The sequence below is a fragment of the Caretta caretta genome, chromosome 1 (genome assembly GCF_965140235.1).
Source record: "Caretta caretta isolate rCarCar2 chromosome 1, rCarCar1.hap1, whole genome shotgun sequence".
Classification (NCBI taxonomy): domain Eukaryota; kingdom Metazoa; phylum Chordata; order Testudines; family Cheloniidae; genus Caretta; species Caretta caretta.
In genome coordinates, this window is record NC_134206.1 from 323,284,871 (window position 1) to 323,307,426 (window position 22,556).

A 22,556-nucleotide genomic window follows, 5' to 3' on the forward strand; every position below is an offset into this window, starting at 1 on the left:
ATAGTGCTTGCTTTGCCTTGGCAAGGCCCAACTTGAAAAGTGTTGTTCGATCTGTAGGTCATTCAAGAAGTGGACTCAGGTGACATGAGACCTCCGCCTCATGCAGCAGGCATGTACAGGCTAGTACTAGTACAGGCCAGGCAGCCTGATCCGGTACTGAGGCCCTCCTCAGGCCAAAAATCACCCTTGGGCTTGGAGAGCATTGCGCTTCTCATTCCAGGACAGGCGCATCTCCAAAGAGTCAGAGGAGCTGTTCTGTTGCCAGCACTGAGGAAGAGGTCTCATAAGACCAATCATGACTGCTCCAGGTCGTGGGGCAGCTCCTCTGCCTCCCCCAGGAAAAGCATGCACTGGTTCTGGCTCACAGAATGGCATGGATACTTCTGACCCTTCCCTGGTACCAAATGCGAAGGGTAGAAACCCTGTACCATCAACTCTGGTTCAGACTCCGGGTATCTGTTGAGTCCAGTACTGATGAGGGAGATGCTGGTACCATGTCCATGTCATCAGCATACAAGGCAGCCGCAGACGACCTCTGCCTTTTGGTCTAGACCTTCCTGTTGGTCCAGAACTTTCCCAGGGCTGTGCCACGTATAGCCCCTCCGATGGAGTGAACTGCTGAACCCTCGTGTCTGTTGGCAGGCATCCAGACGTTCCCCTCCCCATGGTGAGGATGGAGCTGGTACCAGAATTGGTACAGGGGACCTCTGCAACAGGACTGTCTTCAGCCCTGCTGCATTTGACACTGCAGATTCTCCACTGGTGGCTTTCACCATCCTTGATGTCGATTCGCTCTGGTACTGCTGTTTGCACTTGGACCTATAGGCACTGACTTTTGTTTTTGCCAGTGTGTGCTTTTGAAGAGGAGTGTGGGGCGGGGGGAGTGGAAGGGGGCACTCTGCCAGTTTTGGGGAGAGGTTATTTTCTCCATATTTATACACTTCTTCCATATTCTAGTTATTGAATGTCATTGATATCTTTACTATTTTAATAATTCAATTCTTATGAATTACATAAATACATTATCATAAATTACAGTATATTAAAATCATTGCAATCACTTACAAGCTGTCTTCACTAATGTCCCAGTTTAAAGACATTATGTCTCATTGTAGCTTTCTGGATGAAACTGTCAGCAATCTTATTTACATCTAATTCCCTGGTATTGTCTTGATGCACGTTAAGGACAGCTACATTATTCAGTTGTGGCTGTCCCATTGATGACTGGAGATAATTTTTAAATCTTCTGAAGTTGGAGAATGAGTTCAGGATGATACAGACATGGTGAGAAGGATTCTTATAAATTTGCAGTACTCTGGAAACATAATGTTTCCAGAGTACTGCAAATGACTCCAAGATCTTTCTCTTGATGGATAACAGCTAATTTAGGCACCATCATTTTGTATGTATAGTTGGGATTATGTTTTGCCATGTGCATTACTTTGCATTTAACATGGAATTTCATCTGCCATTTTGTTGCCAAGTCACCCAGTTTTATGTGACTCCTTTGTAACGCTTTGCAGTCTGCTTAACGATCTTGAGTTATTTTGTATCATCTGCAAACTTTACCACCTCACTGTTTACCCCTTTTTGAAGATTATTTATGAATATGTTGAATAGCACTGGGCTCAGTACAAGCTCCTGTAGGACACCACTATTTACTTTTTCTCCATTCTGAAAATGGACCATTTATTCCTGCCCTTTGTTTCCTCTCTTTTAACTGGAGTGCCTGATCATGCTTTCAGGGTCATCTAAAGATCCTTTATTTAATTTAATGACAAGCCTTTTGTTATCTTAATCACCCTGCCTCTGTTTATAAACTCCCTTCCCCAAGAGCAGAAGTTGTAGCAGCAGAGAACTCATCACATTCCACACTCAAACTCTGGCTCCTGGGTGCTGAGCACCCACTATTGTTTTTTCTGTGGGTGCTTGAGCCCCGGAGCACCCATGGAGTTGTCACCTATGTTTGGACCAACACTACCTGTGCCATCAGCATGCTTGGTACTGCCACATCAGGAGTGCTAATTTCTGCCACTTTCTAGGTGATGGATGAATCAGACTGCCGATTGGCTCCCTTTGGTGTCACTCCACCAATGTTGCTGAGATCCTGGGGCTCCGATTCAGAGTCGGAGTCATCATCCTACCACTCCCTGTCACCTGATTAACTCTGGGGGCTGCCAGTGGACCAGTACGGCTTCCAGGGTTGGCGTGTGTGCTCTGGCCATGGTGGAGGTCCCTGTCTCAGCCCCCTATTGGCCACCAATGCCCTACCCGTTTCAGTGGCCTTGAACTCAGTGGGATGCTACTTGTTCATGGAGATCCCATTCTTCATCCCATTCAAAGCCAGTCACCCACCAGGTTGACAGTGATGGCTTTGGATCAACCGCAAGCCTGGGCATTAGAGGTCTTCCTCCCCATGGAGGTTGAGTCCTTCCTCCCTTAGTCCTCATTGCTGGATGATGCTGAGCTGCTTGGTTCATCTTCTTCTTCTTCTGCTCCAAAGGATTTTTAAGGTGTACAAGAACCTTTTTCACTGCGCATCCATGTAGAGTTCCTCCAAGAAAATGTCTCATATTGTTTCCTCTCCATCCTGACCTGTTCACTTAGAACCAGAGCCACACCCTCCATCCTGCAGTCAGCTCCCTGCACCTCATGGTATGGCTGTTGCATGGGTAAATGAGGAAGAATAGTGCTTGGAACCTGTCCAACAAGTGCTACTCAACAGTGGGAAGTCCTCCACTAGGATGGCCTACTTAGTGAAATGGAACAGGTTCTCAGTGTGGCCCATGGGACCCACCTGACAGAGGCCTCCACCCAGTACATCTTGTGATATTTGTTACATCTTCAGAAATCTGGACTTGTGCTCAGTTCACTGAGAGAGCGTTTGGCAGCAATATCAGTATTCTATCCCCCAATTCAAGGGAAGTCAGGTTTTTTTCTAATACCATAGTGACAAGATTTCTGAAGGGGCTTGTCCACTTGCATCCTCTGGTCTGAGAACCCGTCCATTGTGGGATCTAAACATGGTTCTGGTTGCTCTGATGGGCCCTCTGTTCAAGTCCATTGTATCCTATCCTGTCTCAGAAAACCACGTTCCTGATAGCCATCCTTTTGGCAAGAAGGGTGTGCGAGTTGCAGGCCGTGGTGGCTGAGTTGCTTTTCACACAGTTCTCCAAGAACAAGGTAACGCTGCGACCACACCCAATGTTTTTATCCAAGGTGGTTTCTGTTTTATCTGAATTAGGCTGCTTATTTACCAGTGTTTTTCCCTAAGCTGCACTCTTCCCCCAGAAGATCAACACCTCCATACTTGATAACAGGCAATGTCTAGCCTTTTATATAGACATAAGAACATAAGAATGGCCCTACTGGGTCAGACCAAAGGTCCATCTAGCCCAATATCCTGTCTTCCAACAGTGGCCAGTGCCAGGTGCCCCAGAGGGAATGAACAGAACAGGTAATCATCAAGTGATCCATCCCTGGTCGCTCATTCCCAGCTTCTGGGAAATAGAGGCTAGGGACACCATTCCTGCGCATCCTGTTTCATAGTCATTGATGGGCCTATCCTCCATGAATTTATCTAGTTCTTTTTTGAACCCTGTTATGGTCTTGGCCTTCACAACATCCTCTGGCAAGGAGTTTCACAGGTTGACTGTGTGTTGTTTGAAGAAATACTTCCTTTATTTGTTTTAAACCTGCTGACTATTAATTTCATTTGGTGACCTCTAGTTCTTGTGTTATGAGAAGTAGTAAACAACACTTCCTTCTGTACACCGGTCATGATTTTATAGACCTCAATCATATCTCCCCTTAGCCGTCTCTTTTCCAAGCTGAAAAGTCCCAGTCTTTTCAATCTCTCCTCATACGGAAGCTGTTCCATTTTAGTTGCCCTTTTCTGAACCTTTTCTAATTCCAATATATCCAATCCCTATGTATAGACGGGGCTAAACTGTTGCATGTTTTACCTTGCCTGTTCGGACCACATGAAGGGACAAGCAATCTCTGCACAGACCATCTCTAGATGGATAACATCCTGTATCAAGGCTGCATATGAAATACTTTTCACTGCACGTCTTCAGCAGATACAGGCTCACTCTACGAAGCCACAAGTGATGTTGATCGTGACATTTCCGTACTGGACGTTTGCAGGGAAGCCACGTGGTTGTCGATACATACATTTATGGATCATTATGCTATTACTGCAACTTCCAGACTGGATGCAGGTCTTGGAAGGGCAGTTCCGTAATCCCTATTGCAGCAGACTTCGAGTCCCGCCTCCGGTTTGGTGTACTATTCGCGAGTGACCTAAGTGGAATATTCATCTGCATCTACTTGAAGAAGAAGAAGAAATGGTTGGTTACTTACTGTAACTGTGGTTCTTTGACATGTATTTCCTGACCCACTCTCCATCCCCTCTACCTTGGAATCTCCTCTCATGGGTTGTCAGTGGAAAGGAATTGAGCGGGTGGAGGGGGGAATCGGGGCAGCGCTGCCTCACATAGCCAGAGGAGGGGCCACAGCTCCGAGGCACAAGCACCGCCCCTTTACAGGTACTGCTAGGCAAAAGGCTCGGGCTCTGACACACTTGGGTGCGCACACACCTAAGTGGAATATATGTCTGCATCACATCTCAGAGAACCACAGTTACAGTAAGTAACCATTTCTGGTCTTTTTTCCCCCCATTTTAATTGAATATTTATATAAAGCATTATAATTTAAAATGACCCAAACACTATGGTGAAAGTTAGCATACAGAGGATCAGACTTCTATCGTTTGTATTTAATTTTGTGTGTAAAAGTTAGATTGGTAAAGGTAATAAAAATAGAGGCGACTGAGGGAAAGAAACAATCTAGAGAAGAAAGGGAGAGGGAAGGAGGAGTCATAACATGGCCTACCAACGTATTCCACTATTTCTATAGAGTCTACCCATATATCAATGAACTTATCATTTTTATTATGATTGGAGATCCTTTCCATTACTGCCACATTGGTATGCCAATCATTGGACTGGATTTTGATTTCCAGTACTAAAGAACATATCTTTTAGCCAAAAGTAGTTATGTCACAAATTTTTAGTATTTAAGTTCTATATCTAGAAAAGGAAAGCATTAAGGAGGATAGTTTAGAATACAAATCCTCAATCCCTTAGGCTCTTTTGAAAATTTCCCCTGTAAAGTTTAACACGGATAAAAGACTCTGCTTCTCCTGTCCCTCTCTTCCACTTCAACGTTAGTGTGAACTATATGCATCCTATCACAAGCACTGTATATTTTTAAACTCTTCTACTACTACTACCACCAGTCATCACTCCATCAGAATACTAATATATTTCTCTTGAGGAAGCCCAGAAAAATAAAACAAAACCCGTGATTTCTCGGAAAAGCCATTTTGGAGAGATGAACCAAAATACTGAATAATTTTTACGATGGCAACAGGAAAAAAATTTCAACACCACAAATTTTTAAACTCCTTTTCTGACTTCCCAGAAAAATTCTACTCTACAATAAAATGAGGAATGTTAAGTTTAGGGAAATTGTGTGTTTTGGAGAAGTTATGGAGTGGATATTTGAAAATAGGTTTTGTACCTTAAAACTAGCTTCAGCCTTAGCTATGGACTGAATGGCTACCTTACCTCCAAAATAAAGGGGTGAATTTACAGGTGGGTTGAAGTGCTGTTTTCATGTTTGTAAGCCAGTTGTGGGGATAAATCTACACACCTGTAGAAAGGGAAACTGACCCTCTGAAAATGTAGTCTAGTATATGTTGTACCCAACAATCCTCACAATGAGTTTTCTCCCTCATGTTTTCTGGGAGGGTGTGGCAGTGACAAAATATAGTAGCTCTTAATGCAGCGCAAGACCTATCCTCCTGGAAAATCACTCCCAGTATTTTGTTCAAAGTCTTCCTTAAGAAAAAGCCAGATATCCCTGTGTGTAGTCTTTATTATTCCTGAATATCTCATTTGATCTCTCTAAGTTGATAGAACATTAGATTTTTAATTGGAACTTCTTTGATCTGGCTGAGAGAAAAATCTGAACGGTCTAAAAGAAACAACACCAAAAAAAAGGCAAAAATAGTTGTCTTACAGTAATTCAGTAGATAATTCAGGTACAGTGAAGGTCTGATCTTTAGAAGAAATAGTGACAGTTATCAAGCTGACTGCACCTCTGACCCTTTCTGGTTCCCACTGCATACATGACTGCCACAAATATTTGTTTAGCTATTTCACATTTTCTCCAGTTAGAAAAAACCTTTCAAACCTGTCTATGTCTATTACCTACTCATTAGATACTTCAGCATAAAAATTGTCACTGCTACCAGATATCTCCATAATAGCCAGGCCCCAGGATTACAGTTCATAAGAATTTAATTAAAATGAGCAATAGCTCTGGAGGTATGAAAACTCTTCACTAAAGCACCATTTTTTGCATGTTGATATTCTGGTATTCACTTCCAGTTTGAGTCAAAGTAATATACCATGAATTTCTTGGTCTCTGTTATTGGCAATGGGGATTATCCTCAGAAGAGAGAGGCATCTGTTTTGTCCTGGCAATATTGAATTTGTACTTACTGTTAGTTGAGAGCGGGATAAGATTATCGTTATTTCAGTCCTACATTAATTCCAAACCAATTCCTTGCCTTCACAGTGCCATAGATCCAATCTAGAGTTGAGGCAGGAATATGTCAAGGATCTGATTGGGTATAGAATATACGTAAGGAGGTGAGAAACTGGCAGCTGCCTTTTCTTTTGAGGTAGAATGTAGCTCAATAATATACAACTGAGAAACTGTATCTTTCTTTTAAAACAAGGTATTTGGCATAGAGAGCAAGTATTGAGCAGAAGCTAACATATATTTATAGGACTGTGACTCCAGTACTGGAGCAAAAATAGGGTTCTCTCAAAGGATAAATATCACTTGTGGATTGTCTATATGCAGGAGTTTCCCTTAACTGCTTATTTTTCTACTCTGTGCCAAGAGTTCGATCAGTTTTGACAGTGCAGCAGTTCAGTGATGACAGAATTTAAATGCTTAAATGATCAACAAATAGCATGAAAAAGTGTATTAGCATAATGGTCTGTATGTTGAGAATGATGGTGAGAACAAATTCTATTCTGATCTGTACTGTGAGTGCCTATTCCCCATACTGGTCTGTTTCATACAGATGGTGCAGAATATGCAATAGGAGTATTCTGCATGAGAAATGGGTGCAAAATAGAAATAGGTTCTGCAAGTTAGAGTACACACTGAACAAACTAGAGAGTAATTGTACTAATCCAATTGTTTTCATATATAACTTTCTACTGCTTGTATGTGTATGTTAGGGATTTAATATGCAATTTTCTGAAGGTTTGACTAGGCTCATTCTCATAGTGCATCTCATTGGAAGATTTTTTTTTAAATTATAGCTCTGTGCCCCTTTAAGATTTTTAAGGGGGTGCATTTTGTTAATATTTATGCACAGACCAGATATTATTTACCATCATGTAATACTTTGTTTCTGGTGTTACTCTTGGCTACAGACTTTGAGTCTGTCCGTCCTGAGCTTTAACTATAGTTGCTACTCCAGCTAAACTGGATTAATTTTGCGAAACAAACTCTTGCTTCTGAAGACATTTAAAACTACTTGTTGTCAGATTGTAGAATTGTCATCTTGATCTATCCAACTCTTTTATGCTTTTGTGTAACAAGACAATTTAAGATTTCAGGATTCAGCCACGTTAAGAAAGATAAGTCACTTTAGCTAATATGTAAGCCTTTGTACTTTTGAGACTTGAGGCTCCAATTGTCTACCATTTTATAAACTTACATGGTTTTTAAATGTATAAATGTTCAGTTCAGGATTCAAAGTATGTCTTTTGATAGTAATTGTGTGTGATGTAGCAGTTGATTAAAATTAATAGAAAAAACAGATTAAATGGAATTGCATATTAAAGGAATACAAATATCGTACTTCTTTCTGAAACTACATATGTTAACTTACAAATTTATTTATAAACATACCAATTAAAAAAGAGGGGAGGAATTTTTACTTTGTTTAATTTTGTATTTGAGGGCTTTTTGTGTACAGTCTGTTTCAGTGTTTTACTTGTATAGTTAGTTTCCACTAATGTTTGTGTCTGTTCACAAAGCAACAGGGGAAAGAAAAAGCACATTTTAAAAACACAGGAGAAAATTGTTGTAAAATTACAAAATGAGGCAGGGGGACTCCTGTAGTTCCTGCAGCTATCTTGTTTTATTTGTTTGTTTGTTTTAAATATAATGTTTTAAGTTGACTGTGTCCCTTTTTTATAAATCATAAAGGTGAATAGGGAGAACAAAGTGATGACTGTAAGTGGCGTTTGTGCTAATTGGAACATTTAATGTGTTTTTTGACTGTTAGCATGCATTCTAACTTGTGTTTTCTGGCAGTATTGTTTGTGTTGGTGGGGACGGAATGTTCAGTGAAGTGATGCATGGTCTAATTGGAAGAATACAGAAGGATTCTGGCATAGATCAAAATAATCCCAAAGCACCATTAGTCCAGTGCAATATAAGGATTGGCATAATCCCTGCTGGTAAGAATGAAAAAGGGTTAACTTTCAGTTTACGTTATTTATTAATGTAGTAACTTTCTGTAGTCAGGCCTGCCTGTAGAATTAAATATGAACAGTAATGCTCCATAAAGCTATTGGTGAGCCAGCATAAATAGTGATGGCTGCAATGTCTTGTTTGTGGGAGAGGGAATTTACATGAGGGGGAGGAAGCAAAAATTAAAGTATCTGATAAAATTATTATTGTAGCGCCTAAGAACTGCTTTCTTGTTTAGTGTTCTGGGGCTTACATATGCTAATACAAATGTTATAAAAAAAGGAATGGTGAGGGAAAATTATAAATTCGCACTAACAAACACTCACTGAAAGCATTATCAGTTGAAACCCACTGAATAGAGGCTAAACACTTTATTCTGTACAGCGAAAGGAGCCCAATATTCTATCTGTTTTCATCACTGGCTAACTGTGCAAGTGTTGAAATCCGTTTTGTGGGATAGAAACCACAGCCTCTCCTTCTCTCTCAATGCTTCTGTCACAAGAAGCGTAGAACCATTGGAGAGCCAGTCCACAGGATCCAGAGAGAGGTGCATATTATGTTCTTCTTGCTCTGTAGTCATAATGCCTGCAGAAGCCCTGCTGCTAGCTTCCTTCAATATCTCAGTGAGGTGCTGGTCCATTCCAATTCACTATGATAGCCACCCTTTTCAGGCTAATTATGACCACTGCTAGTGAGCATCATTGTTCAAAACTTTTCCCTAAGTGAAGTCCTTTGACAAAGTAGATTCAACTGCAAAAACTAATCCAAAGAGCATCTTTGGCACTTGAAAATTAATGACCCAAGAGCCAAAAAAAGAGATCCCTAAGGTTCCATTCAAAATGTGCTCTGGGCTGGAGGGAGGGCTTCCTCTTCCAATACTGGAATTAATAATACTCAGGGGTATCTCCAGAACTACAGATGAGTGTGGGCATACAATTGTTCAGGTAAGGCACAGAATTATCCTGTGTTGACAATCACATGACTGCCTTTGAGTAAATTACTAAAATTTGAAGTTAGAGTCGTGATAAGCAACAAAACACTGAGTGTGCTGATGGTAAATAATGAAAAATTCTGAAATTTAGTATTTTTAGTGAACATAAATATTAAATTTCCTCATTTACTATTTTAATTGTTATTTACCCAACTCTCACGCCTGTTCATTTAGTCTTATAGTGTAGTGAGTAAAACAAAGGTACTGTATATCTGAGGAGCTTTATATAAATCACTCTGTGGAGAGATTTTCATGTGTTCCTCCTATTAATACTAATGAAGAGACACACTTGTATCCATTTGCAACTCAATTAAACTTATGGGAACAAAATCTGAATTGCTTTCTCACGCCTTAACTCTTTGCTTGGGCAAAATTTCCATTGACTTCAGTAAAGATTTTTTTTTGTCTGAGTAAAGTATTCTGGGTTTGACACATGCTCATCTGAAAACATTCATCTGTTTATGGTGTTAGTGATCTAAAGAAGGTACTGGTAAAAAGCATAACTCTAATGTTTAGGTTATGGCATAATTATACTTTTGTGGGGAGGAATAGGTTAAAATGGAGTTGAAATGCTTTCGCTTTTGTAGCGTACCAATTTGTAACCATCTGACATTTGTTAAATGTACATATTTGGGGTTATCGTTTTTCCTGTCTGTTTTTAAAACAATCTTCGCTGATGTTAAAACAGTATTAAACTTAAGTTCTTTTCTTGTACAATCCTTTATAGTCTATTTGTTATAAATGTGAGTTGTTTGCTTTTTGCTTTCATTTTGTCCACTGTACAGCCATTTGCTGTATGTGAATTTACATTGTATCCTTGTCCTGTATTTTGCAAGGTTTTATATTAAACACATTCTCTTAATATAGTCATAATTTTACTTTTGGATCTGAATAGTGATTTTGAAAAATATATTTAATGAACATGTTTAAGGAAGTTAACCTCTAAATTATGTTACACACTCTTCTGGAGAACAAATTTAAAATATAAATCCTTTATATATAATAAGTATTCGTAAAGTATGTGGTTTTTTTGTTTTGGTTTTTTAATGTTGGAAATAGGGGGAAAGGCAGGGAGTCTTTTCTTAATGTTTTATTCCTAAATAAAGATGGGAAATTGGTAAAGGGGTACATACGTATAGTGTATACATTAATATTTTCAGTAATTTATATAGATCTGTGCACTGTACAAATCTTAAGGCTCGGTTTCAGGTCCTCTTAAATCATAGGCACCAGATGGCCACATGTGAATCAGTCAGTGACATACTTGAGGAAAAGTTGCAAGAATTCTCCCCTAATTCCCGGTGAACCCACTCACAGCGGTAGTCCTGGTGCTTACCTGAGTGCAATGTCTGTTAGGTTAGAGTTTCTGTAGTGCTGTCTTTCACTGATGGGACAGAACTATGGCTACAAAAATATTATACATTGTCATATTGCAAATGGAAATCTGTTTCTGTAATCTGTCATTTACAGAGTGCATATAGCTATTCATTTTTCCTTTTACATATTAGTAGACAAGTATTGAATTTTTATACTCAGCAGTTCTCAATTTAATTATCTGTTAGTGGGTGTTTTGGGGGCAAGTGAGGGGAGAATTAAAATCTTAAAAGTGGCAGGCAAAGGCATACTGTCTAGCATCTGATACTTTTTGAGGGGTCATAAGACTGGGAAGGGTGGGAAAAAATGCAACGAAGTTCTAAGCAAATAGGTTTGGGGGCAGCTATTCAACGCCATCTACAATTGGAGGAATAGAGCTTTATCTCTGCAGCAACATGCCTTCTGTGGCCTGCAGCATGTCACAAGCTCCACGTGGAGGATGCAGGAGCGATGTGGCAAGATTGGGGGAAAGAGGAAATTTCCACTCCCCACCCCCTTCCTGTACATGGGGCAGCAGGCCAAATGAAATATTCTGGTGGGCTGGATGTGGCCCGTAGACCACAGTTGGCCATTCCTTTATTTTGGATCTGGTTGTTGCACAGCGGGGGGCTGATATGGAGGCACTGTGCAAGTGCACTGAGTGCACATTGATTAATCTGGGCCTGGTCACCCCCCATAGTTTTCAGAGTAGACTGTTAAGATGGAGCATTCATCTGTGAAAAGCCAACCTGAATACTCCGTTCCAGGAAGGTTGTGTTTGGAGGTGAGCCCCAAGGGGACTGCGGCATGAAAAAGTTTGGAAACTGTTGTGTTAGTGTATTAACTTGTGTATAGTGTATTGTATTGTGGGACAAAAGGGAAATTTTACAATATAGTCTGTCATGCTATGCCAACTTTCCAATTAATAGTAAGTAGGGCTGTCGATTAATCGCCGTTAACTCACGCAATTAACTCAAAAAAATTAATCGCAATTAAAAAATTAGTAGCTATTAATCACAGTTTTAATTGCACTGTTAAACAATAGAGAATACCAATTGAAATTTATTACATTTTTGATGGTTTTCTACATTTTCAAATATATTGATTTCACTTACAACACAGAATACAAAGTGTACAGTGCTCACTTTATATTTTTTATTACTAATATTTGTACTGTAAGGATGATAAACAAGAAATGGTATTTTTCAGCTCACCTCATATAAGTACTGCAGTGCAATCTCTTTATTGTGAAAGTGCAATTTACAAATGTAGATTTTTTTTTTTGTTACATGACTGCACTCAAAAACAAAACAATGTAAAATTTTAGAGCTTATGAGTCCATTCAGTCCTCCTTCTTCAGCTAAGACAAACAAGTTTGTTTACATTTACAGGAGATAATGCTGCCCACTTCTTATTTACAATGTCACCTGAAATTGAGAACAGATGTTTGCATGGCACTTTTGTAGCCAGCATTGCAAGGTATTTATGTACCAGATATGGTAAACATTTGTATGCTCCTTCATGCTTTGGCCACCACGCCAGAGGGACGTGCTTCCATGCTGATGGCGCTCGTTAAAAAAATAGTGCGTTAACTAAATTTGAGACTGAACTCGTTGGGGGGAAATTGTATGTCTCCTGCTCTATTTTACCTACATTCTGCCATATATTTCATGTTATAGCAGTCTCTGATGATGACCCAGCACGGGTTTGTTTTTAAGAACACTTTCACTGCAGATTTGACAAAACCCAAAGAAGGTACCAATGTGAGATTTCGCTACAGCATTCGACTCAAGGTTTAAGAATCTGAAGTGCCTTCCAAAATCTGAGAAGGATGAGGTGTGGAGCATGATTTCAGAAGTCTAAAAAAGCAACACTCCGATGCGGAAACTATAGAACCGAACCACCAAAAAAGAAAATCAACCTTCTGCTGGTGGCATCTGACTTAGATGATGAAAATGAACATGCTTCGGTCCACGCTGCTTTGGATCATTATCGAGCAGAACCCGTCATCAGCATGGACACGTCCCCTAGAATGGCGGTTGAAGCATGAAGGGACATATGAATCTTCAGTGCATTTGGCACGTAAATATCTTTTGACACCAGTTACAACAATGCCATGCAAACACCTGTTCTCACTTTTAGGTGACATTGTAAACAAGAAGTGGGCAGCTTTATCTCCTGCAAATGTAAACAAACTTGTTTGTCTGAACGATTGGCTGAACAAGAAGTAGGACTGAGTGGACTTGTATGCTGTAAAGTTTTACGTTTATTTTATTTTTGAACGCAGTTTTTTTTTTGCACATAATTCTACATTTGTAAGTTCAACTTTCATGATAAAGAGATTGCAGTAGAGTACTTGTATTAGGTGACTTGAAAAATACTATTTTGTTTTTACAGTGCCAATATTTAATAAAAATAAATATAAAGTGAGCACTATACACTTTGTATTGTGTGCTGTAATTGAAATCAATATATTTGAAAATGTAGAAAACAGCCAAAAATATTTAAATAAATTGTATTCTATTATTGTTTAACAGCGCGATTAATCCCAATTAATTTTTTAATCGCTTGACACCCCCTAATAGTAAGAGAGAGTGTGCAATTAAAGTTTTGTTGGAAATTCAGAATATACCCCAGAGTTTAAACAAACCATTTAAGAGCAGATAAAAGTAAGATGATGCGTTTGTAGCAGGAACCATTATTCTAGTTGAAGCTTTTGTTCTTAGTTTCCAGCAAACACAGCGTTAAACTAAGTGTTCACACTACTTACAAACCTTTCATTTTCCCTTCCTTCCTTCACACAGCTTACATTTAAAATGTCCCATTCCAACTTAAACGTGTGTTGCTTTTGAAACAAAGTTTTTTCTTTCACATCAAATTCAAGTTTCTTGTCATCAAAACTCCTCATAACTTCATTCACCTATATCTTTGCCCATCACTCATCTTTCTTCTGCCTTGTGACCACACTTTTTTTTTTCATCTAGACAGAACATGCCCCTGTGTGTGCACAGAAAACTGAAGAAAGTGCTGTGGTGATAGCAGGATACCCTTAAGAAGGAAGTCAGTAGGGAAAATGTAATAGGAAGCAGGGTAAAATGTTCAAGAAAACTGGGGATAGTGTAAGAGAGAACCAATGAAGCAAGGAAGGAAAAAGCTATTTGATAACCTCCCTGGAGGGAAAAAAAAGTGATGGCTCTGCTAGTATGAAGGTCAACTAAGGTAGAATTATGCTGCTTATTTGGGTCGTATTTCATGTTTTAAATCAATATATAAAACTGAATAATAGTTCTAGGTAAAGATAGTTTGAGACCAGTTCAGATTCATTAGAAGTAAAATAGGGAGAGCCCTATTTGGCGATGGTAGCTGTACCTTTGACCTTAGTACTACCAGGGTAAGCACTTTTTTTCAGACAGGCTTCTCAGACTACTCTTCTCTCTTGCTTTGTTGGTTTCCTCTCTTACACTGTCCCCAGCTTTATTGTACACCTCAGCATGCTTCCTATTACATTTTCCTTACTGACTTTCTCCTTTTGGGGTATCCTGCTTCTGCCAATGCACTTTCTTCCATTTTCTTCTCCATTCAACTACCTCTTACAAATCCAGAGAATCCTTCTGGCTCAGAATACCTTCCCTCCTTCTGTTAGACATACCCTATTTCACTGTCTTAGGAGTGTTCCAGCACTAGTAACAACTTGACAAAAGACTTTTATATTGCAGTGCAGTAACAATGGATCCACCTGTCTGTAAAACTTCTCTTGAAACACTGGATTGCTTTCTGTCAGTGTCATCAAATGGACTGGAAGAAAGCAAATATAACACTACTTTGGTGTCTTACTATGTTCAGAGAGAAGTAGTATGAGTTCTTCTATGCCAACAGAGAACGGTTTCCAAGAATGTATCCAATCTCCCTTGTCAACTCACTAGATTGAAGAGTAATTTAAAAAGGTGTGTGGTGCCTGTGCACTATCTGTCTTAAAACACTTGTGTAGGTGCATGAAAGGGAAAATGGTAAGCTTCTTACTTTAGTTGTATTGTATTCTGTTTAATGCAGTGTTATCCTGTGGCTTCTCTTCACCTCAGAGTGGTAAATCTTTTTCTCATGAACTAGAGAGGACTCGCTGTGCTGCCATAGGGCTGCTGCCCCCTTTGTCCCCCTCCCTCCCCGATCCCTGCAGGTGCAAGGTGCAGGAGCAAGACTGTGGTGTTGAGGGGGCAGAGCAGGGTCCTGGGGGGAGGGTGTCTCTCTTCTGCCCCATACCTTGCCCCTACCGGGAGCAGTACAGCAAGCGTTCTGCAGCCCTGCTGTCATAGGAATAAGTGAATGGGGCAGAGCAGACCCCTGCGTCTGAGACTGCCAGGAGAAGAGAGTGAGAGAGAGCAAGCCCCTGGTTACATGGGAGGCTACCCTGCTGCTGAATGGATTCTGCCCCCTCAATTATCTGAACTCCTAATTATCCAGATAAAATCTGTGTTGCACATACTATTTGGTTAAGCAGTGGTATACTGTACCACATGAGCCTTGGATACTGAAGCCATACACCTATAAAATTGCTATGGAGCACCTTTTCATACAGGTGGCCAATTGTAGTACCCTGATCCAACCATGACCACAAGTTACTGTTCGGGGCTAGGAACATGTGAGCAGTCATTCTCTTTCAAGACAGTTTACATACATTGTGAGCAAACCACTAAATGACACCCTCTGCAGCTATTTGACTCAGGATAGATTGTCAGAACATAGGGCAAATACCCCCAAATTCACCAAGCCAGTAATAAGAGTATTCCTGGATCACTACACTAGTTTTACCATGGAATACAGGCCCCTGTTTATCACCCAGGCAAACTGGACTTTATGATGTAAGGTTATTAAAACCAAAACCACTTCATATTAGATTATTCCAGTTCCAAATACCAATCAGTCACCGCTGGTTACTGGATAGTTCAGTATTTTACCCAAAACAATGGTGTTAGTTTACTAAGGATTGGCTAACTAAAGATTTATTAATTTAAAAATTGAAATGAGAGTTAAGAAATTAAAGCAAATAATATACATTCCAGGTGAATTAGAGGTTGTAGTCCAAATGATAGCATAGATGTAGAAGCTGTTAGAATCTTTTCATAAGTCCACAGGGCTTCCCAAAAATGAATTCTGAGGATCTCTGTCTGTATGCGTAGATCTCTCGCTGCTCGCCCAGAGTTCAGGCAGTCCAGAAATGAATCAGAGAGCAGGATCATTCCCATGGTCCAGTATTTGTAGTTGGAAGCAGCTTGGTGAAGGTTATTGGCACAGTATAGGTAATGCAGACAGTTAGAGTGTCTCTAGTGTTAAGCCAAAGACCCTTGGTTTGAAGTTAACTACCTACTTCCCATACATACACAAATAATTCAATTACACTGATTTACATTAGGCAATGACTGGCCATTCATTAAAACATGGACAGATAAATGAGGACAATACAGGAAATATTCATTAGTTCCTTGCGGTATATACACATCTTTGATCGTAAGGCTAATTAAGTACAGGATACAGACAGATGTAAGCATACAAACACCATTTTCCTTGATTTCTTGTCCAAACAAGTGAAGGAGCTGGTGTCTGCTAGCCCATTTAACATCCCTTTGATACTTACACACGATTGAATTGCAGTGCGTCTTGACATGCCTTTAAAGGTTACGGACAGGTGAACTGGCCTATTGATTCTAATCTGAGCTGGTTTGTCAGCATCACAATACCCTCTTGGAATGATGTGAAGAATTATTAAAGGAGTGGGCCATCCATGTGCTGTATCAGTGTTTTGTTTCTCTGTGATGGCTATACTCTAGTACCTGAGAGCATCAAATTAGTAATGCTTCACACTGCTGTTTACTGTTCAGACCTTGTGTGGCTAACTGACTGATGGAGTTCCATCTGCTTAGACCAGGTCTGAATATGGAACTAAAGTTTCTGTTCGGCTACTGCAAAATCCCTGACCTAGATGAAGGCAGAAAGGCTAAGTGACAAACAAGGAATTCACACCTGAATGCTCAGATCCTATTCAGATCTTCAAGCAGTTATGATATTAACTAAGAGGATAACTAGAGGGTCATCTGCTTTCTTCCCTAACTGAACCAAGATATGATAGAGTTCATGCATGCATCAGGGTCTTCCACAAACTGCAGGCAAAATGAAATGGAAAGATTTGGTATAGCATTTCTACATGCCAAATCTCTGAACAGCTATTGCTACTACGAAGCCCCAAATTTGGCTCCTTACCATCTGCCATCCATCATGTTTGTCACCACCTTAAAAGAGAAATTGGAGTTCTGTGTGCTGTGCCAAACCACTTGCCCATGACAATGTGTCCTGAACTATGCGCTGGTCTCACAGAAAAGTCCCTCCATCACACTTACTGTTTCCTTTGGAGTGTGATTCCATTATGTGTGTTTGCCTCCTTTTGCTGTCAGGGCCTTACTCATTAAAACCTCTTGATCACTGTGGCCAGCTTCTGCAAAATGTTCATATGAGATGGAGCAGCCTCCTCTCTTGTGTCCTTAAGTGGAAGTGGTGATGACAGTCTCCTGGACAGTGAGAGATAGGGAAGGATTTCCCCTGCCCCTGTCTACCAGCATGTATTCCCTGGTTTCCTCTGAAGTGATTAAAAAAAAGAATGGAGAGTAGATTTGAAATCCATGAATCATTCATCCTTTGGCATGTTTCTCAGCGTCTGAATTGGCCTTGTGAAAATGGAGTAGTCTGACTTGGCCTTTGTCCAGTTTGTCTGTGCTGTGTCTGAAAACAGGCAGGTGGACAAAGGTGTTTTTCAAGGCTTATGCTATCAATTTTGGAGGAGTTTGGGGAGGAGAAGGGCCTACAGACCCTTAGCAAGTCTCACCTAGGTGTTGGTTCCTCGCAAGATCTTATCTTTGACTTGGCTAATTTAATCTTCCTTGATCTTTCTCAACGCACATTCCTAACCCTTGTTTGGGCTCCCATTGGCAAGTTTCCTCCTGCTCAGTCTGCATTAAAAGCTGGTTCTTCACCTGAAGGGAAATAATCACAGTACATGTACATAAGAGAGGCTGAAAATTAAAGGGATGCTGTCATATAAAAAAATCATTTTGAATAAAACCTCCATATCTGTGCTGCAGCAAACACCTTTGGTTATTAAAGATGAAAAAATCAGACGTACTCCTCACTGTGTGTGCTGGGTTTCTTTGCATTAATGAGGAGACTGAAAATAAACTAGAGTCAATTTCATTTCTTTACACTTTGCTTTTCTAGTCAACTTCACTTGCAGGCTTACATGTGTTTGTACAATACTGAACTGTTTGAGTTTTAAACACAACAGGGGCTTACTTTAAAAAAAAACAACCGGTCCTATTGGAATCTTAAAAATGCATGGAAACAAATCTCTTGGGCTTAGATTTTGTAAACATTTGTTTTTATAAAACCTAAATATTTAGCAAAAATTCACTATATCCTTTCAAAATAGCAAAACCTATTTACACAAAGCTAAAATTATTCCCCCCCCCAACCCTCCAGCCTATGTAGGGACAAAAATAGAATATGAATTATTTGCTCTGCTATAAAGAGCAAAATTTAGTTTTAACAACTGTAATGGTTCTCAGGGTATCCAGAATTGAGAGTCACCGTGTTACCCACTGCCTCGAGCATGAGAGAGTCTTGCCTGTATTTAGTTGGGTGTCAGCTCCCCAATGCCACCAGCTTTTCAGCCACTCAAGCACTTTCCTCTAGCTTGTGACTTCACTTTACAGACTAACATGAGGTGCACCCCTTGTCCTTTTGAGTTGTTTCCCTGTGATATCCAGCCCCTGCCACTGGCTACTAACAGAAATTCCAGGAGCAGTTTACCAGTTTTATCTTAATCTACTGCCCCTGATTAACACACAGCACTTGTATGGTTTATTTAAGAATAAAGATTCTGCTGGAAGCAAGAGAGAGTGATAAAAACAAATGATTACAATACAAAATAATAAAACGTGAACCTGAGCCTACACTTATTAATAGTTACCTTTGTTATCTAAAAAGTAGATTTCTGCACCCACCCCCCAAGTTCAGTCTGTGGCTGGCTTCACGTGAACCAGGATCTAATTTTTCATGAGAACACCTTGCTTCTCTAGGTGTCTCCACAGCGAAAGGATTCAGGGTACCTTCCCCTCCTTAGTGTTCTACTGAAACAGTGTTTTATTTCTGTTCATAGATAGGGTGAACCCCTGTCTTGCTGTAACATTTCTTTTTTACCCTCAAGAGGTTTAGATTGACTGCTGTTGCCTCTGATGGTTTTCCATTGAAAATCTTGGGGTTGAACAAGCCCAAACAATTGAGCTTTGTATTGTATCACCAGCAAAATAGGCAGAGTGGTAACTCCCTCCTGCTTGAATGGGCCATCATCAACACACATTATCCCCTGGTGACTAATTTTTACTCCAAGTCCATAAAGCATGCTTTCAGTATAAGTAAATTATTCATTAAATATTACTTGTACATAAACCTCACGATTATGAATCTTGACAAGTTATTAGTTTTCTGTAGGTACCTTACATAGGTAAATATCCTGTAAGACATGTTTGGTGTAGTGAGTTTGTCAGATCTGAGGTGAGAGTTGTTTGCAAAGAACAGGGGGGACCTTTTGACCACGAATCTCTGTCTCATACCAACTCTTTTCCAGTATATTAAATTTATCACAAGCTGTACCTCTTCCAAACAAAAGTATGTATTAATAATAAATATGCTACTTTAATACAAAGGCACAGGTATATCTACTAGTTTTTGCAGTTTTTGTTGTATCTTTACTCCAGACAAACATTTGTGCAATCCAGATGCTTAGATAAAGTTACTGACTAATTATACAGAGTCTAGAAACCAGTAATTTTGTACTGTGGTAACAATTTTTTTTTTAAGTGGGAAAGAAGGGATTTTTGTACAGAAAAAAATAAGATTGCAAGTATTTTCTGTAAGGACCCAATCAAATTAATGGGTGAAAATATAAGTAACTTAAATATATTTAATACATATTCAAGGTCTTTACACAGTCTATTTGCCCCAAATCAATTTGCCCTTTCAAAAAAGAGTGAGGATTGGTGGACTAGGAGGATGATGCATGCAATAGTCGTTCATGTGTTAGGGTATGTCTACACTAAAAACTTAAGTTGACCTATATTAGATTGACTTACAGCCACGACAGTGATTACTATAGTGGTGCATGTACACACTATGCTCTTTGGGTCGGTGGTGTGCGTCATCACCAGGAGTGCTTCCACTGACCTAAGAGGGGCAGTGTGGGGAGCTGAGAGCCTGGTCTCCCAGCTGGAAGCCTGGATGCCCCACAGGCTCCTTGGCTTTCGGCGAGCTGCCGCCTCCCACTTCATCTCCCCGTTCCCCCCGGGAGTGGGGGTAAGCCACCCAGGGCTTCTCGCCTCTCTGTTCCCCGCCATCAGTATGGAAAGCTGCTCGGGGCTTCTCGTCTTCCTGTTCTCCACTGGGAGTGAGGGAAGCCACCTGGGGCTTCTTGCTCCCTGTTCCCCACTGGGAGCAGGGGAAGCCGCCTGGGGCTTCTCGCCTCCCCATTCCCCGCCAAGACGGGGGTCCAGCTGCCAGGGCTTCTTGCCCCCTGGGAGTGGGGTCCAGCCGCCAGGGCTTCTTGGCCCCTGAGAGCAGGGCCAAGGTGCCTGGACTTCACACCCTGGCTCCCAGCTGGGAGCAGGGTCCATTCTCACCCGGTTCCCAGCTGGGAGTGGGGTCCAGCCAATTGGGCTTCTCACCTCGGTCCCAGCTGAGAGCGTGGTCCAGCTGCTTGGGATTCCTTCCCCATCGCTCAGCCGGGAGCAGGATCCATTCTTGCCCTGGCTCCCAGCTGGAAGCAGGGTCCAGTCACCCAGCTCTCCAGGGAAGAGGGAGGGCAGCTACAGCCAAGCTGCCCAGCTTTCTTTTCAATTTCACAGCTCCACTGGGCAAGAGAGCTAACAGCGATGTAAGTAACACAGTATCTACACAGACACTGCGTCGCCCTAACTACACTGACATAAACCCTACAACTCTTGTGGAAGCGGAATTATTATGTCGGTATAGTAGCGCACTTACATTGGCAGGACAAGGCTGTAGTGTAGACACTGACATAATTAGGTCAAGGTAAGCTGCCTTACATCGACCTAACTCTGTAGTATAGATCAGGCCGCAGTGATGAAAAAGCAATACCTAAAGGTGCATCCCTATGTCCTAAGGAATTGAGCCATAATGCTGTGAATTGACTGGTATGGAGTGGATTGCTTTATCTTTTTTTTTTTTTTAAATGAGGTTCCAGTGAGCAGGAATTTCTGAACTTGGGGTGCAAAGTGGCAGAAGCTGCCACTCCTGTCCATAGGCTGAGATAAAGACTGTGCCATTGTCCTTTCGCTGAGGTAGAATCGGCTTCTACCTCCGCAAAACCAGCATTCTTCAGTGCATAAAATGGAAGTATGTGGACTTTGTTCAGAGAGGAGTAAATTTCACTCAAGGAGGAAATCAGTATTCTAATTTATTTGTTATAATTTTCCTATCCATATTATTGCTTGGTTTTATTCTATTTCCGCATTTAGGAAAAGGGAATAAAAAGTGATGAGAGGATAGAATGTTTTTAGCTGAACGACTACATGTATAGAGCAGTATTCTCTCTATTATTAAAAGATAAAAAATGAAAAGCATTTATTTTTTACAGGTTCAACAGACTGCATATGTTATGCAACAGTTGGTGTCACTGATCCAGTAACATCAGCACTACATATTATTGTGGGTAGGTTTTCAGCTTACAGGTCGTTAACTTCTTTTCAAGACCTTAACATATCCAGAATGATCATAATTTCTGTTGTGTAAGAATATAGTTTGATTATAATAGATAAATAAAGTATGAGCTGTTTGCTAGTGAGGTGTGTGTGTGTGTATCTCACTAGCAAACAGCTCATACTTTATTTATCTATCTATCTATCTGATGCTAAAGAGAGCTGCATTAAGATTGGATGAGCATTTCTGTTTTAACCGACTGTTTTCGGATGATCAGAACTTTCTGAAACTTTAACTTTTGGTAATATTGTAAACAAGAAATAAATGATTATGTACTTTAAAATTATTGTAATGCAGAAGTATAAAGAGCAGTGTTAAGATTTTGCATGCAACCTTAATTTCAGCATTTCTCGGCTTTCGAAAGCTTAACTGTTGTAATCCTAAAACCTGATCTTGCAAAGATCTATGCAAATACTTAACTTCATGCACTGTGAGTAGTCCCACTGAAGTGAGCATAAAGTTAAGCACCTGTGGACACCTTTGCAGAATTGGGGCCCTCATTTGCTCTGGACATAGTGTTTGGCCTAGGATATTAAATGTAGGTGTATATTTGTATTTTTTTAAGTATTGCTTTTTTTTGCTTATGCTAAAATATAGAATTAGCTCAAATACATTACATTAAGCAACTTCAAAAATGCTAGGATTCAGCAAGATGCCACTATTGTCTCTGCCCCACCCCCCAGTACACTGGCCAGTACATTAGTACACTGGCCTCCTTGTGTCTTCATTATTTTTCCTCATTTAACAATATATGGCATCATTAGCGTTGCAGAATGTTTCTCTTTTTCTCTGTTGCATGTTTTATAAGGTTGTTCTCAATAAAAAA

At 40.3% G+C, this 22,556-nt stretch overlaps 1 protein-coding gene across 3 annotated transcripts in view; it reads left to right on the forward strand.

The window, feature by feature from the left end:
- The window catches only part of CERK (ceramide kinase), a 65,643-nt gene that overhangs the window by 24,371 nt on the left and 18,716 nt on the right, over positions 1-22,556 (forward strand). For all 3 annotated transcript variants that reach the window (XM_075124484.1, XM_048836257.2, XM_048836256.2), the window contains exons 6-7: positions 8,413-8,558; positions 21,609-21,683. In XM_075124484.1, the coding sequence (XP_074980585.1) occupies positions 8,413-8,558; positions 21,609-21,683 (221 nt within the window). The remainder of the gene's footprint in view (positions 1-8,412; positions 8,559-21,608; positions 21,684-22,556) is intronic.